We start from the raw sequence: 16562 nt of genomic DNA, 5'->3' as shown, positions 1-16562 counted from the left end.
TGTTGCAGTGTAAAATTGTTATGACAAATTAAAAGATGAGTCAAATTTGAAATGATTATTTATTAAAAGATATAATTTAAAAGAAGTATAAAAAAAGAGGTAAGATGCTGGTGAAGGTCCAAGAGAAAGTTCTAGAGCAGAGACTCGGTCCTAGGAAGTGTGTCAGTGTGTGGCCTCTTCATGTTGTCCATCATCAAGCAGGCTTTCTCCTTCTTGGCTCTCTCCTTACGTCTCACCTTCTCTTCCTTCTCATCTCTCTTCTTCAGCTCCTTCAGCTTCTTCTTCAGGGCACAGCGCTCACTTTGACTCACGCCCAGCGCCTGACAGCACAACATTATTTTAACACCAGCGCCTGACAGCACAACATTTGACTCACGGCCAGCGCCTGACAGCACAACATGCTTTAACAACATTGGCCACCAGAGGGCGACAAACATACAAATCAATATGCTGCTCCATTTCTGAAAGGGATGGATCCGTCTCTGAAAGTTATGTACTCCTTTGTCGTTACAACAACATTGTAAAAGTGGTCTACATTTGGCACTGAGGTTATGTACTCCTCTGTCGTTACAACAACATTGTAGAAGTGGTCTACATTTGGCACTGAGGTTATGTACTCCCTTGTCGTTACAACAACATTGTAGTAGTGGACTACATTTGGCACTAAGGTTATGTACTCCTTTATCGTTACAACAACATTGTAGAAGTGGTCTACATTTGGCACTAAGGTTATGTACTCCCTTGTCGTTACAACAACATTGTAGAAGTGATCTACATTTGGCACTACGGTTATGTACTCCTCTGTCGTTACAACAACATTGTAGAAGTGGTCTACATTTGGCACTAAGGTTATGTACTCCTCTGTCGTTACAACAACATTGTAGAAGTGGTCTCCATTTGGCACTAAGGTTATGTACTCCTCTGTCGTTACAACAACATTGTAGAAGTGGTCTACATTTGGCACTAAGGTTATGTACTCCTCTGTCATTACAACAACATTGTAGAAGTGGTCTACATTTGGCACTAAGGTTATGTACTCCTCTGTCATTACAACAACATTGTAGAAGTGGTCTCCATTTGGCACTAAGGTTATGTACTCCTATGTCGTTACAACATTGTAGAAGTGGTCTACATTTGGCACTAAGGTTATGTACTCCCTTGTCGTTACAACAACATTGTAGAAGTGGTCTCCATTTGGCACTAAGGTTATGTACTCCCTTGTCGTTACAACAACATTGTAGAAGTGGTCTACATTTGGCACTGAGGTTATGTACTCCTCTGTCGTTACAACAACATTGTAGAAGTGGTCACTGATTTTCCATTAAACTGCTTCCAAACTGCTGTTGCTCAACAATTCCACAACATGAAAAAGGAAGTCAAAGCCAATCAACAATTCTCATCTTCTTCACTTCCTGCTTCCTGCGGTCACGCCCCCACCTTGCCCTCCCCGCGGCGCAGAGGATTCTGGGAGATGTAGTTTACTTTCAGACCCGTGCTAGAATAAAACTACACACCAAGATATTATTTGATACGTCACAACATCATTGTCAAGACTTTGAAACCGAAATTTCCCGGTATCTACAAAGCTGACATTACACCCTTAATTCATCATTTTTATTTGTCCTTTTTTTAGTATTGAGAGAGACAAGCAGTAGAAAATGGATGTCAAATTCCATCCTATGTATTGTAAAACTGGGATTGGGTTGGAGTTGTTCTATTTTTATCTGCTGTATTACATTAACATTCTCACATTTTTTTAATAAATTCTCTTTAAAAAGATGTTTTTTCAGCCAACAGTTTGTGTCTAAATGGTACATGAAGAGCCAAGAGGAGCTTTTGTGTCCTCTAACTTGTTTTATTATAATCCGTTGAGCAAATAATATATTAGGAGACGTCACCATAAAGAATGGGAATGGAATGTTGACTGCTAACTGAACAAACAGTACACAGTGCTGTCCAAAATGTGCCTTTTCTTTGCAGGATAAGGGCTGACCTTGAGTTTGTCCTTGTCCATGGCCAGCAGCTGTGTGCCGTCCACTCCTGCAGCTGAGAGGTGGGCCACACATGCCTCCATGTTGGCGGCCGCCAGCCACAGACTCACGTGATGGCTGCTCCACTCAGACACCGCTCCACTCTGCCACGGCTGGTCCTCCTCCACCTGGTCCAGAGTCTGCAGGCATGAGACATGCAGCAGGTGACCAGCACACACTCAGGACTTGGAGCAAATCAGCGGCACAAAGTAGGAAGCAAGGCGACAGGAAGGAAGGAAAGGCTGCTTACCTCTGAGGAAGACAAGGTGAAAGTCAGAGAGTGTCCAGAAAGCGAGTGATTAGAGCCACGCCCCTCCCAGTGATTAGAGCCACACCCCTCCCAGTGATTAGAGCCACGCCCCTTCCAGTGATTAGAGCCACGCCCCTTCCAGCTGAAGCCAACACTCTGGAAGCGACAGAAAGGAGACTTTGCACCTGCACATGTGCGGCGTGCAGACCGGGGCCAGTACGTGCAGACCCGGGGCCAGTACGTGCAGACCCGGGGTCAGTACGTGCAGACCCGGGGTCAGTACGTGCAGACCCGGGGTCAGTACGTGCAGACCCGGGGTCAGTACGTGCAGACCCGGGGTCAGTACGTGCAGACCCGGGGTCAGTACGTGCAGACCCGGGGTCAGTACGTGCAGACCCGGGGTCAGTACGTGCAGACCCGGGGTCAGTACGTGCAGACCCGGGGTCAGTACGTGCAGACCCCGGGTCTGCACGTACTGACCCGGGGTCAGTACGTGCAGACCCGGGGTCAGTACGTGCAGACCCGGGGTCAGTACGTGCAGACCCGGGTCACTACGTGCAGACCCGGGTCACTACGTGCAGACCCAGGTCACTACGTGCAGACCCAGGTCACTACGTGCAGACCGGGGCCAGTACGTGCAGACCAAGGTCAGTACGTGCTAGAATCCTGGCCTCAGCGATCAAAGGCAGGACACCAGCCAAGGTGTTTGCGTACCTGATCTCCTCGCCCTGAGGTGGTCAGGTAAGGCAGACTGCTGCTGGACATGGAGCGCAGCTTCCACCCGACGCCTCTCTCGCCCTCCTCTTCTTTCTCTCTTCCACGCTCCCCAAACCAGGTGAAGGGCAAGCAGGAGGGCATGGAGGAGGCGGAGCCTGATGGAGACACTTGGGAGGGCACCTGCGCCAGGTGGCCACAAGACGCCCTGGGCACAAAACACCAGTCAGGTCATGTGACACAAGCATTGAAGGAGGCCAAGTTCACTGACCTTGTGCGCCCGTTCTGGGTCTTCATCTTGCCCAGAGACTTACGCAGACCGCTGCAAGGACACGTTGGAATTAGACTCTTGTAAGGAACAACACCAACCAAATGCCAAATATATCAGACTTGGAATCAGACTCTTTGTAAGGAACAACACCAACCAAACGCCAAATATATCAGACTTGGAATCAGACTCTTTCTAAGGAACAACACCAACCAAACGCCAAATATATCAGACTCTTTCTAAGGAACAACACCAACCAAACAGCAAATATATCAGACTCTATGTAAGGAACAACACCAACCAAACAGCAAATATATCAGACTCTATGTAAGGAACAACACCAACCAAACAGCAAATATATCAGACTTGGAATCAGACTCTTTGTAAGGAACAACACCAACCAAACAGCAAATATATCAGACTTGGAATCAGACTCTTTGTAAGGAACAACACCAACCAAACAGCAAATATATCAGACTTGGAATCAGACTCTTTCTAAGGAACAACACCAACCAAACGCCAAATATATCAGACTCTTTCTAAGGAACAACACCAACCAAACAGCAAATATATCAGACTTGGAATCAGACTCTTTCTAAGGAACAACACCAACCAAACAGCAAATATATCAGACTTGGAATCAGACTCTTTCTAAGGAACAACACCAACCAAACGCCAAATATATCAGACTCTTTGTAAGGAACAACACCAACCAAACAGCAAATATATCAGACTTGGAATCAGACTCTGTAAGGAACAACACCAACCAAACGCCAAATATATCAGACTTGGAATCAGACTCTTTGTAAGGAACAACACCAACCAAACGCCAAATATATCAGACTTGGAATCAGACTCTTTGTAAGGAACAACACCAACCAAATGCCAAATATATCAGACTCTTTCTAAGGAACAACACCAACCAAACAGCAAATATATCAGACTCTATGTAAGGAACAACACCAACCAAACGCCAAATATATCAGACTTGGAATCAGACTCTTTGTAAGGAACAACACCAACCAAACAGCAAATATATCAGACTTGGAATCAGACTCTTTGTAAGGAACAACACCAACCAAATGCCAAATATATCAGACTCTTTCTAAGGAACAACACCAACCAAACAGCAAATATATCAGACTTGGAATCAGACTCTTTGTAAGGAACAACACCAACCAAACGCCAAATATATCAGACTTGGAATCAGACTCTTTGTAAGTGTCATAGTGTTAGTGTTTGTGGTAATTCCACATGATGAAACATTCCACACTGCAAGAGTTAAAAGTACATCCCTCATGTTGGCGGGCGCACCTGAAGTCAGGAATCTTCCTCTTGGACTTCCTGGATGAGGACGACTTGGTGTGGGGGGGGCTGCTGGTGTCAGTGACGTAGATGGTCGGGGTCACGTCCTGGCTTGGCACCTCCGCCTGCGATGGTGACTCTTGACCTCCATCCTGCGGAGGCAAGGTCGTGACGGCCATGTTCCTTCAAAGGTGAAGTAGTGTACTCACACCTCCTTCTTCAAGCTCTCCCTCAGCTTGTCACGGGAGGGCGGGTGGCGCCGGGACTTCTGAGCCAGCTGACCTCGAGCTATGTGAGCGCTGCAGTCCAGTCGCTGGGTGCCAGGGACCGCCACGTGCCAGTCTGGATCTGAGACATCACACTTAGAAACCACCACGTGCCAGTCTGGATCTGAGACATCACACTTAGAAACCACCATGTGCCAGTCTGGATCTGAGACATCACACTTAGACACCACCATGTGCCAGTCTGGATCTGAGACATCACACTTAGAAACCACCACGTGCCAGTCTGGATCTGAGACATCACACTTAGAAACCACCACGTGCCAGTCTGGATCTGAGACATGACACTTAGACACCACCACGTGCCAGTCTGGATCTGAGACATGACACTTAGAAACCACCACGTGCCAGTCTGGATCTGAGACATGACACTTAGACACCACCACGTGCCAGTCTGGATCTGAGACATCACACTTAGAAACCACCATGTGCCAGTCTGGATCTGAGACATCACACTTAGAAACCACCATGTGCCAGTCTGGATCTGAGACATCACACTTAGAAACCACCACGTGCCAGTCTGGATCTGAGACATCACACTTAGACACCACCACGTGCCAGTCTGGATCTGAGACATGACACTTAGAAACCAGCACATGCCAGTCTGGATCTGAGACATGAGACTTAGAAACAAGTGCAACATGTCTCCCAAAGCCCGCTACCTACCTGAGGCCAGACTCTGCCCTCCGGACTGCGGCTCTTTCCCTTCCAGCTGAGAAGAAAAGAGAGCAGGAGCACGATGAAGACATTTTGGTGTAAGATTTAGACAAGTTCCTGACCTGAGCTTGAAGTCTTCCTATGGTCTCCCTGTGCTCCTCTAGTTCCTGACACAAGTCTGCCTCCCTCCTCTGCGCCTCCTCCTCCCTGCACAAACATTTCTTTGTTGAAAGGTTGAATCCCGCAGAGATTAGCGGCGTATAATCGCAGGCTAATTGGGAAGGAATTAAGTGATTACCTGCTCTGGTAGTCTCGCAGAAGTCTCTTGGCCTTGCAGTACTTCACCTCCAGGCCGTCTGACTGGCTCTGGGCGTCCGCCAGGCGCTGACTGACCAGCCTGCACAGAGTCTGGGCCTCCTGCCAGTACCTGCTCAACAACATGCATGCTTCAACCTTCAACTTCACTTGTGTGAAAACATTATTATTATTATTATTATTATTATTATTATTAATGCATCCATCAAACATTATTGATATTATTATTATTAATGCATCCATCAAACATTAATATTATTATTATTATTAATGCATCCATCAAACATTATTATTATTATTAATGCATCCATCAAACATTATTGACATTATTATTATTATTAATGCATCCATCAAACATTGATATTATTATTATTAATGCATCCATCAAACATTATTGATATTATTATTATTATTATTAATGCATCCATCAAACATTGATATTATTATTATTAATGCATACATCAAACATTATTATTATTATTATTAATGCATCCATTAAACATTATTATTATTATTCATGCATCCATCAAACATTAATATTAATATTATTATTAATGCATCCATCAAACATTATTATTATTAATGCATCCATCAAACATTATTGATATTATTATTATTAATATTATTAATGCATCCATTAAACATTATTATTATTAATGCATCCATCAAACATTATTGATATTATTATTATTAATGCATCCATCAAACATTAATATTATTATTATTAATGCATCCATCAAACATTAATATTATTATTATTATTATTAATGCATCCATCAAATATTATTATTATTATTAATGCATCCATCAAACATTATTGATATTATTATTATTATTAATGCATCTATCAAACATTGATATTATTATTATTAATGCATCCATCAAACATTATTATTATTATTAATGCATCCATCAAACATTATTGATATTATTATTATTATTATTAATGCATCCATCAAACATTGATTTTATTATTATTAATGCATACATCAAACATTATTATTATTATTATTAATGCATCCATTAAACATTATTATTATTATTAATGCATCCATCAAACATTAATATTATTATTATTAATGCATCCATTAAACATTATTATTATTAATGCATCAATCAAACATTGATATTATTATTATTATTATTATTAATGCATCCATCAAACATTATTATTATTATTAATGCATCCATCAAACATTATTATTATAATTAATGCATCCATCAAACATTATTGATATTATTATTATTATTAATGCATCCATCAAACATTGATATTATTATTATTAATGCATCCATCAAACATTATTATTATTAATGCATCCATCAAACATTATTATTATGATTATTATTAATGCATCCATCAAACATTATTATTATTATTAATGCATCCATCAAACATTATTGATATTATTATTATTAATGCATCATCAAACATTATTGATATTATTATTATTATTAATGCATCCATCAAACAATATTATTATTATTAATGCATCCATCAAACATTATTGATATTATTATTATTAATGCATCCATCAAACATTATTATTATTATTAATGCATCAATCAAACATTGATATTATTATTATTATTATTAATGCATCCATCAAACATTATTATTATTATTAATGCATCAATCAAACATTATTATTATTATTATTATTATTAATGCATCCATCAAACATTGATATTATTATTAATGCATCCATCAAACATTATTATTATTATTATTAATGCATCCATCAAACATTATTATTATTATTAATGCATCTATCAAACATTGATATTATTATTATTAATGCATCCATCAAACATTATTATTATGATTATTATTAATGCATCCATTAAGCCAAATGTGTTGTACAGGAAGTGCATCCCTACTTACAAGAACTATTTCTATTCCCCACTGCAAAACAAAGCAACTGATCCTTTGAGCTACTTTTAAAACTCATCATCCTCTTTTCACTTGAGTATGCTGGTTGTCCCACTTGCATCTAATAATAATAACAATAATAATAATAATAATAATGATGATGAAGCACTCGTCTACAAGACACAAATGTGACGCCCGTTTAAACAAGCAATGAAAATTGAGACCTCGTTTGTTCATACTGCTACTCAACAATAACATTGTTGGGACTTTTATCTCGGTTCAATTGTTTAAAAAAAAGTTTTGAATTGAACATCCAACACTGAGCTGTACATACCAGTGATCTTGTTTTCCCACACATCTGTCTCATTTGCAAGTACTGCACTATGTAGTTTCATCAACTTTTTAAAGTTTTAATTCCAAGACATTAGATGGCAGTAGTGCATAGACTTAGCCTCAGTCAGGAAGTAGTCTTTGCTGTCAAGTTGAATGTTTTGTTATATTCAAAGTATTTACTTATCACAGCAGATTGTAACATGCATCTTAGTTGTAGTTTCCATTGCCAAATGTGGAGGTATTGAAATAGCTAAAGCTAATAAGTAGCATGTTGATGGCGAATCCAAGGTAACTTAACATTGAGCTAGCGTTTTTTGAAAAGTGGAGCCTCGATGTAACTTTTGAGCACCGCCTTCTTGCTTTGTTGGCATGGAAAATTGGAACAGGACCCAGAGGAAGTCCGTCTGAGTTCGCTCTGACTGCTCGACTACCTGCCAAGTGTTTGGGCCGGTGCAAAGTCTGCAACCGGACGTAATATGGCACCCTTTCATTTGAGGTGAATCGGTCAGTACCTACAATAGTACCGAGCTCGGTACCCATCCCTATTCTTACGTCTCATTAGAAGTAAACACAATATCCTACTTTTCTAGCTTGTCAGCCTTCTCTTCTGCATCCTCCACTTTTTGTTCCAGCTCAGCCTTCTGGCTCTCCCAGCTCGCCTGCTGCTCCTCATAAGCTTTCAACTGCATGGAGGGAAAACACCATTTTTTTAATGTTTGTAGCATACGGTATGGCCAAAACACAAAAGGGATGCCATCATCTCAAAGAGATCTATTTTAAGCACCGCCAATAGCCAATAGCTCCAAATAAGTCACTGATCTCACACGGTTTGATGGCAGCCACAGATTGTGTGGCTTTTGTATGAACTAGCCAGCAGTTTGAGGAGTGTGAGGTATTGGAACGAGGCCCGTGTCCTAATAACGCCATGGCGCCGTGAAAATGGGTCAGACGGTCCCAAATGTGATTGATTTAGTGTGCAACTGACCTACCTTCTCTCTGGCGTGTTGGAGCTGGGCTGCTCGACTTCGCCGTCTGGAGCCGAGCTGTCAAGACACAAGGTGAGCACAATAGTGACTCCAACCACATCTGAGATCATCTCCAGGGAGACTTTTAAGCAGATATAAGACACAACAGGTTCTTCAGCACCAAACTGCGTACCTTTCGGTATTTGAGGCACACCTGGTCGCCATCAGAACAAGAAAGTAACAACGTATTCTCCTCATCTTCATCCTCTTCCTCAGACACACAATCATCACTTTCGGACTCCTTGCTTGTTGCATTCTGTTAAGTAGGACACAGACAAAGGATTACGGCCTTATTCTCAGGACTATTTGAGACCGTGTACCTTTTCCTTTTGCGTTGCCTTCTCCAATTCCAGGCTTTCATTGACTAAGCGTGCAACCTCACTCTCCACCCCCTCCTTGTCTCGGCCAATCAGAAACCTTGCAGAGGTGAGAGGAGGAATGGGTCATCACTCAGATACATTTACTAAAAAACACTTACGGACGACACGTTCTCAAGCTTTTTCAGAACGCTCACATTGTCAACGTTTGGAAGTCTTCAGTTCATTTGCCAGTAACATTCTCTTGCCAGGAGGATGCAGTGAACTTTATGTTTTGATAGTTTTTTTTTTACAAATGGAGTTCAACCATCATTTATGCAAATACAGTTGCAAGAAAAAGTATTACTTCATTGTCCTGTTGCATCACCCATCCTCTCTTCATTGTTCTGTTGCATCACCCATCCTCTCTTCAGCCTCAGTTGGCAGACAGATGGTCTTAAAGTTTTCCTGCAAAATGTCTTGATAAACTTGGGAATGACTTCTGTCATTGACAGCAATCAGTCCAGACCCTGAGACAGCAAAGCAGACCCCAACCATGATGCCACCTGCACCACATTTCACCAGTTTTGATGTTGGTGTCTTGTCTTTTCCCCTCACATCACATTGTGACTTTCTTCCAAACAACTCCATGTTGCTTTTATTCATCCTCAGAATGTTTTACCAGTAGTTCTGTGGAACATCTCGGTGCTCTTCTGAAAACTCCAAACGTACTGCAATGGTTTTCTTTGACAGGAGTGGCTTCCTCCGGATGAACTCCATTCTTGTCTAGTCCTCTTTGTTGATTAATCCTCAAAATCTTAGCATGTAGTCTCTAGCTGACATTCTTCGATTATTTTTCCACTTCATTGACCGTTCTTGCGGTCATCTTTACAGGATGACCACGCCTATGGAACTTTCTCCATTTGTAGACAATCTGTCTTACCGTAGACACTTTTGAAACACTTTCCAGCTTCATGTAAGTCAACGGTTCTTGATTGTAGGTTTTCAGAAAGCAACACAACTGTACTTCTTGAGAACAACAAACTCAAACCTGGTCTGGTTTTCATAGGGCAGGGCAGCTTTAACCAACATCTGCGATCTCATCACACCGGTCAGACTCCAGGTTGGCTGACGACTGGCTCCAATTAACTCTTAGGGAAGTCATTAGCTGAGGGGTTCACATACTTTTTTCACCCTGTGCTGTCAATGTTTACTTGTTGCGTACAATACAAAATGAGAACATGACATTTTGAGTGCAGTATCAGTTTAAGAAGACATGTAGTCATATACATGGCCCTGCGATGAGGTGGCGACTTGTCCAGGGTGTACCCCGCCTTCCACCCGATTGTAGCTGAGATAGGCTCCAGCGCCCCCCGCGACCCAAAAGGGAATAAGCGGTAGAAAATGGATGGATGGATAGTCATATACATGAAGATCGCAACACATTTTATGCCCTATGTATACTAAAACCCAAGTAATCCCAAAAGTTTCACATAAAACAAAACTTGGAATTCCATCATGCATGTAAGTTGAGAGAAAATCAACTATTGTTGAGACTTTAAATGAGTAACACTTTATTTTAATGTAATTATTACACTTTATTATTCCAGCAATACCTATAAAACACCACTAGATGCCAGCATTGCTCTTCAAACAATAGAGGTTTTCAAAAGATGAGTACAGCGGTACCTCGACTCAAGAGTGCCCCAACTTAAGTGTTTTGAGATAAGAGCTGTCTTTTAGCTAATTATTTCTTTAAGTTGCAAGCAAACATTTGAGTTACAAACATCCCCGCCATTAGTTGGCGTTGCAAATGCTACAGTCAGGGCTATTGCTAGAAATTCTGGGCCCCCTACACCATTCATTGCCTGCGTGTGCGGGGCAGTGTGAGCCTTTAGAATTGTCATCACCTATGTGATGGCACTGGCTACAGTGAATCCCGTAAGATTCGTCTAAAACATCCAGTTCGCATTAGCTTAAGGCTAGAGATGGACATAACTTGGTTTTTCCGGTCATGGAAAAGAAGAAAGTGATCGTGAAGGACAGTGCGGAGAAAAACATACATGATTATCATTGAATTAAAGAAAGAAATGATCAAAAACGTGATGAAGCGGGCCGCTAACTAACTTGGTGAAGCAGTTGGAGCAAAGCACTGCCCATCTGCACCATACTGAAGCAGAATGGTCAATAACGCCAGCCAATGACGTTTAAATAATTATCCTTGAAAATATAGAGAAGCTGCTGATGGTGTGTTTGACAGAAAAGCAGCTGGAAGGAGGTACCGATGCTGTACATTGTTACATTACTTCATAAACTACTGTACATTTGGTTGTATTGTTTTTCATGCAATATTTCTTATCTGAATGTGTATTTTTCTGTTTAAAAAGGCATGTAACGTGTTCAAATTGTGCTGTTTTGAGGAGCCAAGCACTTATTTCATCACAATGGGCGAATTAAGTGTTTTGGGTTGAGAGCTCTGTCACGTAACCCATTAAGCTTGTGAGTTGAGGCACTTCTTCTAAATGTAGAACTTATGTTGCAAACGTACATTGTCTGTACAATAGGTCAAACTTGTATGTCGGTGATGCTCTGCTTCTTCCTACTCCTTTTCGGACATGTTGAAGCGTGAAAGTGTAGATGTGTGTAAACACAAACTCATAGCCTAGCGATGATATTAGCATCTTACTTGACCAAGCCTGACGTGTTCTTCAGCACCGTGGATGCAAACAGCTGCGACACGCCCACCAAACTGACTCCATCCACCTCCACGATCTGGTCATTGACCTGGATCCTAGGGTAAAGGCAAACAATTGACGTTCATGGCACTTATTTTCCACAGGCTACATTTAATGGAAGATGGCGCCACAAAACAGCATGATGAAACTGTCATATTTTATATTGCATATAAAGTCTCAGCCTGTATATTTCTATTATCTACACATCTAGGGAGTGGTCAACCTTGCATCCGCCGACGTCATCCATCATTTGGACTAATCCCTGAAATGCCCAGCATGCACTTAAATGTCCTCCTGCTGCCACAGTCCAGTTTCTAATCATGTTCACTCAGGCTAAATATAAGCCATGTTTTATTTTCTAATAAAAAGAACGGCAGATATGGCAACGTACCTGCCATCTTTGTGTGTTTGGCCTCCTTCAGTGACAGTCTTGACAAAGATTCCTAGTTTTTCCAGGCCCTGGTCCGCTCCTACTCCCATCCCTATGATACTGATACCCAGGCCATCGTCTCCTGGAGGTTTGGGGAAAGAGACGAAGATGATTTGTTATGTGTGAGGCATGGCTTTCTCTTTAGTTTCTGATCTGGCAGGAAAAGACAAACCCTTTTTTATTTCCACTTCAAAAACATCCATCTTGTCCACTCGCTTCTCCAGCTCGTACTCGGCCGAGGCGGACACCGGGTCGATGTCTTCATTGTGTCGGTGGTAGTCGGCGTTGGAGTAGGTGTTGTACACCTGGGCATGACAAAGAGCACACAACTGAACTGACGGTCGCTGATCTGTGACGATACACGCCCACATGCTACACTTGTTGATGTTCCCAAGAAGCTCCAAAGTGAGTTCCTTTAAAGACTGCAGCAGTTTACCGTGTTTTATTCTGATGGAACCCTGACAGAGTCAAGCAAGTAGGATCTTGTCTTTTCTCCACCCTGACAATGCAAACATGGCTCTGGGCTAACGTTTCTGCATGAACACAAGCTCGGTATCGCTACAAAAAACACAGAACTTTCAAAAACATCTCCTCACCTTGATCGGTGCTGATGAGAAGCGGACTTTTGGACTTGAGGTCTCTGCTGCGTCTCCATCATCATCATCAGGCAGTTGAGGAATGCCGGGAATTTCTTCGTATTCCAATGAAAGCAAAGAAGTGTCCACACCTTGCAGCGGAGATGTTACATGACATTTGACCTCCCTGCCTCCCTCAACCTTTCCAACGTCATCTTCTCCCAATACCTTCTGCTCCATGTTGGCACATTCCTGCAACTCAGGTGTCGCCTTCCCGGCCTTTGTAGACCCTTGGCTCTGGACTTCACCCATCTCTGAGAGCTCCTCTCTTGGCTCGTCAGCATGTTGGCTCAGCTCCTCCCTTTCAGTCTCACGACATTGTTCGCTCACTTGCTCGTACTTGTCAGCCATCTCAGGACAGTCCCCCGCGTTTAGTCCCACCGTCTCCACACTGGGCTCTTCAAAAACCTCATCCACCAGCTCTTCAACGTTTGCCCCCATGAGCTCATCACTTTTAAACGCCACCCATTCCTTCTCCTTTTCCTCGCTTTCATCGCTATCCGAGGACTTCACGTGGACAAGCTCAGCCCTGAGTGGCTCCTCAGGGTTCAAGCAAGGCTCCACAATCACTTCTTTGGCCTCTTCTTCTCGTTGACTTTTTGAGCCTACACAGGGAGGAGACCCACCGAGGAGATCGGACGTAAGAGATTTAGGGTCTGTTGTTGGAATGCACATATTTATAGTGAGTTTGTCTTGAACCAAGCTCTCTTTTTCTTTGCTCAGACTACATCTGGACACCTGAGCCGGAGCAGCGCCGGTGAAAACCTTGGTCTCAAACAACTTCCTGGTGACAGAGAACTTTTGGGCCAGGGCAGCTCTGTCTATATCCCTCATCTCCTCTGATCTGGCTGCTTTATCTTGCAAGAAGGCTTCAGGTGTGCTAATGCTGGAAACAGAACCCATGACCGGACGTCTGCAGGCAGAAAAAGGTGACGTTTGGAGCTGCAGGCTTGGACTCTGCGGCGAAAGGAGGGCGGTTGTAGAGCCGGAACTACACTGCACCGAGCCACCATCTTGTTTCGACTGTTGGCTGTCCATTTGGAGGAAGATGTTGTCTCGGATTTTAGTCCCTCTGCTGCTGTGGGTTCTTGGTCGGCCGCACACAAGGGGATCGGAGAAACTGGTTGGTAGTGCGGACTGGCGCAGGTCAGAACACTGGGCAGGGGCAGCTTTGGAGCCATGCTTCAGGCTGGTCCCGCTGTCAAAGGAGCATTTAATGGCATGGAAGTCAGTCTCGTATGTGATCCTGTGAGGAGAGGCGCTTCTGCCTTTGTGGTCTGTACGCATCATTGGAGGATGGACGCCCACTTATAGACTTCTCAGGTAGTGAGCAGGAGATATTGTAGAGCTTTAAGGTGAGCTGGTTGAGGAAGTTATCCGTGAACTTCAGGTAGACTTCAGGTAGGCTGGTCCCACTGTCAAAGAGCATTTAATGGCATGGAAGTCAGTCTCATATGTGATCCTGCGAGGAGAGGCACTTCTGACTTTGTATAAAACACTGGCCATACAGCAGTAGATGATATCTGACATGTTAGCTATAACTCTCTTTCTTTATAATGTACATTACTCTCTATTTTATGCTGCAACTGTAATATTGTACATGGTAATTGTTATATTGTATATATTATATAAAATATCAGTATATATCATATACTATATATAATATGTAAATATTACATATGTGTTATATTTTATATTGCTACTACGGTACATTTTTAGTCTACTTTATACCTGCATTATCCTTTCCATCCTTACACTTTCCATCCTTTGTAACTGAGCTACTGCGTGGAACAATTTCCCTTGTGGATCAATAAAGTTAGTCTAAGTCTTAGACATCTGCATGTAGCCTCGGGGTCAAATTCTAAAGTGTTTAAACGACACACATGAGCAAATTGTTACACTAGAAGGTTTTTCCCCCCACTAAAAGTTTAAAGAAGAGAATAAATGTCGACTCACTGAGCAGAAGTCACGGCGTTTGGGCTCGTCGAACTTTCCACACACCTGTAATTACTATCACCTTGTTTGCTGCATTCAGGGACTGTAGGAGATTGGACAACATATATGTTACTAGGCGATCAAGGAACCCGGACTACACAAAACGATATACGCCGTTTTTACTTTTAAAATCTCTGTAGTAGCCCTACATATTTGTTAAGCCGAGCATCAAATATTCCCCCAAAGAATGTTCCTTATCGCGAGGGTACTTGAAAGCAGCATGTTTAGCCTAGCATCAAATATTCCCCCACAAAGAGTGTTCATATTCACGACGGTACTTGAAAGCAGCATGTCTCGTGTGGCCCTCCTTTGAAGAGCGCGCCTTTTTAGAAGCCAGGAAACGTTTTTTTGTCGTCCAAAAAGTGAAAAATGATAGCCAGAAATGTATTCTTACCGGGAGTGGATTCAGAAATGTCTTCTTACCGGGAGTGGATTCAGAAATGTCTTCTTACCGGGAGTGGATTCAGAAATGTCTTCTTACCGGGAGCGGATTGAGCAGGTACTGAACAGTGTCTCCCTCGCGACGTCGAAGACAGACAGATGGCGACTCATGCTACTAAATAGTGTAAATGGATAATCCCTGCTAATCCTGTGTAAACTACCCCACTAACTGCTGCTGAGTAAGTAACGTACTATGTTATCATGATAACAATTAATAATCAAATGTACTATATTAATAATTAAATGTACTATGTTATCATGAGAATAATTAATAATCAATTGTACTATGTTATCATGATAATAATTAATAATTAAATGTACTATGTTATCATGACAATAATTAATAATCAATTGTATTATCATAAGAATTACTAAATAAATGTACTATGTTATCATGATAATAAAATAATAATAAAATGTACTATGTTATGACAATAATTAATAATCAATTGTACTATGTTATCATGATAATAATTAATAATTGAATGTACTATGTTATCATGACAATAATTAAATGTACTATGTTATCATGATAATAATTAATAATTAAATGTACTATGTTATCATGACAATAATTAATAATCAATTGTATCATCAAAAGAATTACTAAATAAATGTACTATGTTATCATGATAATAAAATAATAATAAAATGTACTATGTTATCATGACAATAATTAATAATCAATTGTACTATGTTATCATGATAATAATTAATAATTAAATGTGCTATGTTATCATGACAATAATTAATAATCAATTGTATTATCATAAGAATTACTAAATAAATGTACTATGTTATCATGATAATAAAATAATAATAAAATGTACTATGTTATCATGATAATAATTAATTATCAAATGTACTATGTTATCATGATAATAATTAATAATCAATTGTACTATGTTATCATGATAATAATTAATAATTAAATGTACTATGTTATCATGACAATAATTAAATGTACTATGTTATC

General features: G+C 41.3%; 1 protein-coding gene across 1 annotated transcript; it reads right to left on the bottom strand.

Moving 5' to 3' along the window:
- Positions 1-42: 42 nt before the first annotated feature.
- LOC133618397 (neurabin-1-like) lies at positions 43-15591 on the bottom strand. The gene is made up of 20 exons (XM_061978721.2): positions 15540-15591; positions 15107-15188; positions 13112-14565; positions 12688-12820; positions 12477-12597; positions 12037-12141; positions 9375-9471; positions 9188-9310; positions 9019-9072; positions 8612-8712; positions 5807-5935; positions 5631-5715; positions 5518-5563; positions 4779-4915; positions 4577-4719; positions 3266-3316; positions 2995-3202; positions 2281-2436; positions 1994-2170; positions 43-320 (listed from the first exon to the last, which is right to left on the bottom strand). The coding sequence occupies exons 3-20, from the start codon at positions 14438-14440 to the stop codon at positions 132-134; spliced, it is 3384 nt and encodes a 1127-aa protein (XP_061834705.1). The 5' UTR covers positions 14441-14565; positions 15107-15188; positions 15540-15591; the 3' UTR covers positions 43-131.
- Between the last annotated feature and the right edge of the window lie 971 nt (positions 15592-16562).

This window comes from Nerophis lumbriciformis, linkage group LG19 (assembly GCF_033978685.3).
Source record: "Nerophis lumbriciformis linkage group LG19, RoL_Nlum_v2.1, whole genome shotgun sequence".
In the NCBI taxonomy this organism is placed as follows: Eukaryota; Metazoa; Chordata; class Actinopteri; order Syngnathiformes; family Syngnathidae; genus Nerophis; species Nerophis lumbriciformis.
Note: the sequence above shows the minus strand (reverse complement) of the source record. Positions and strands in the feature narration are given on the sequence as shown.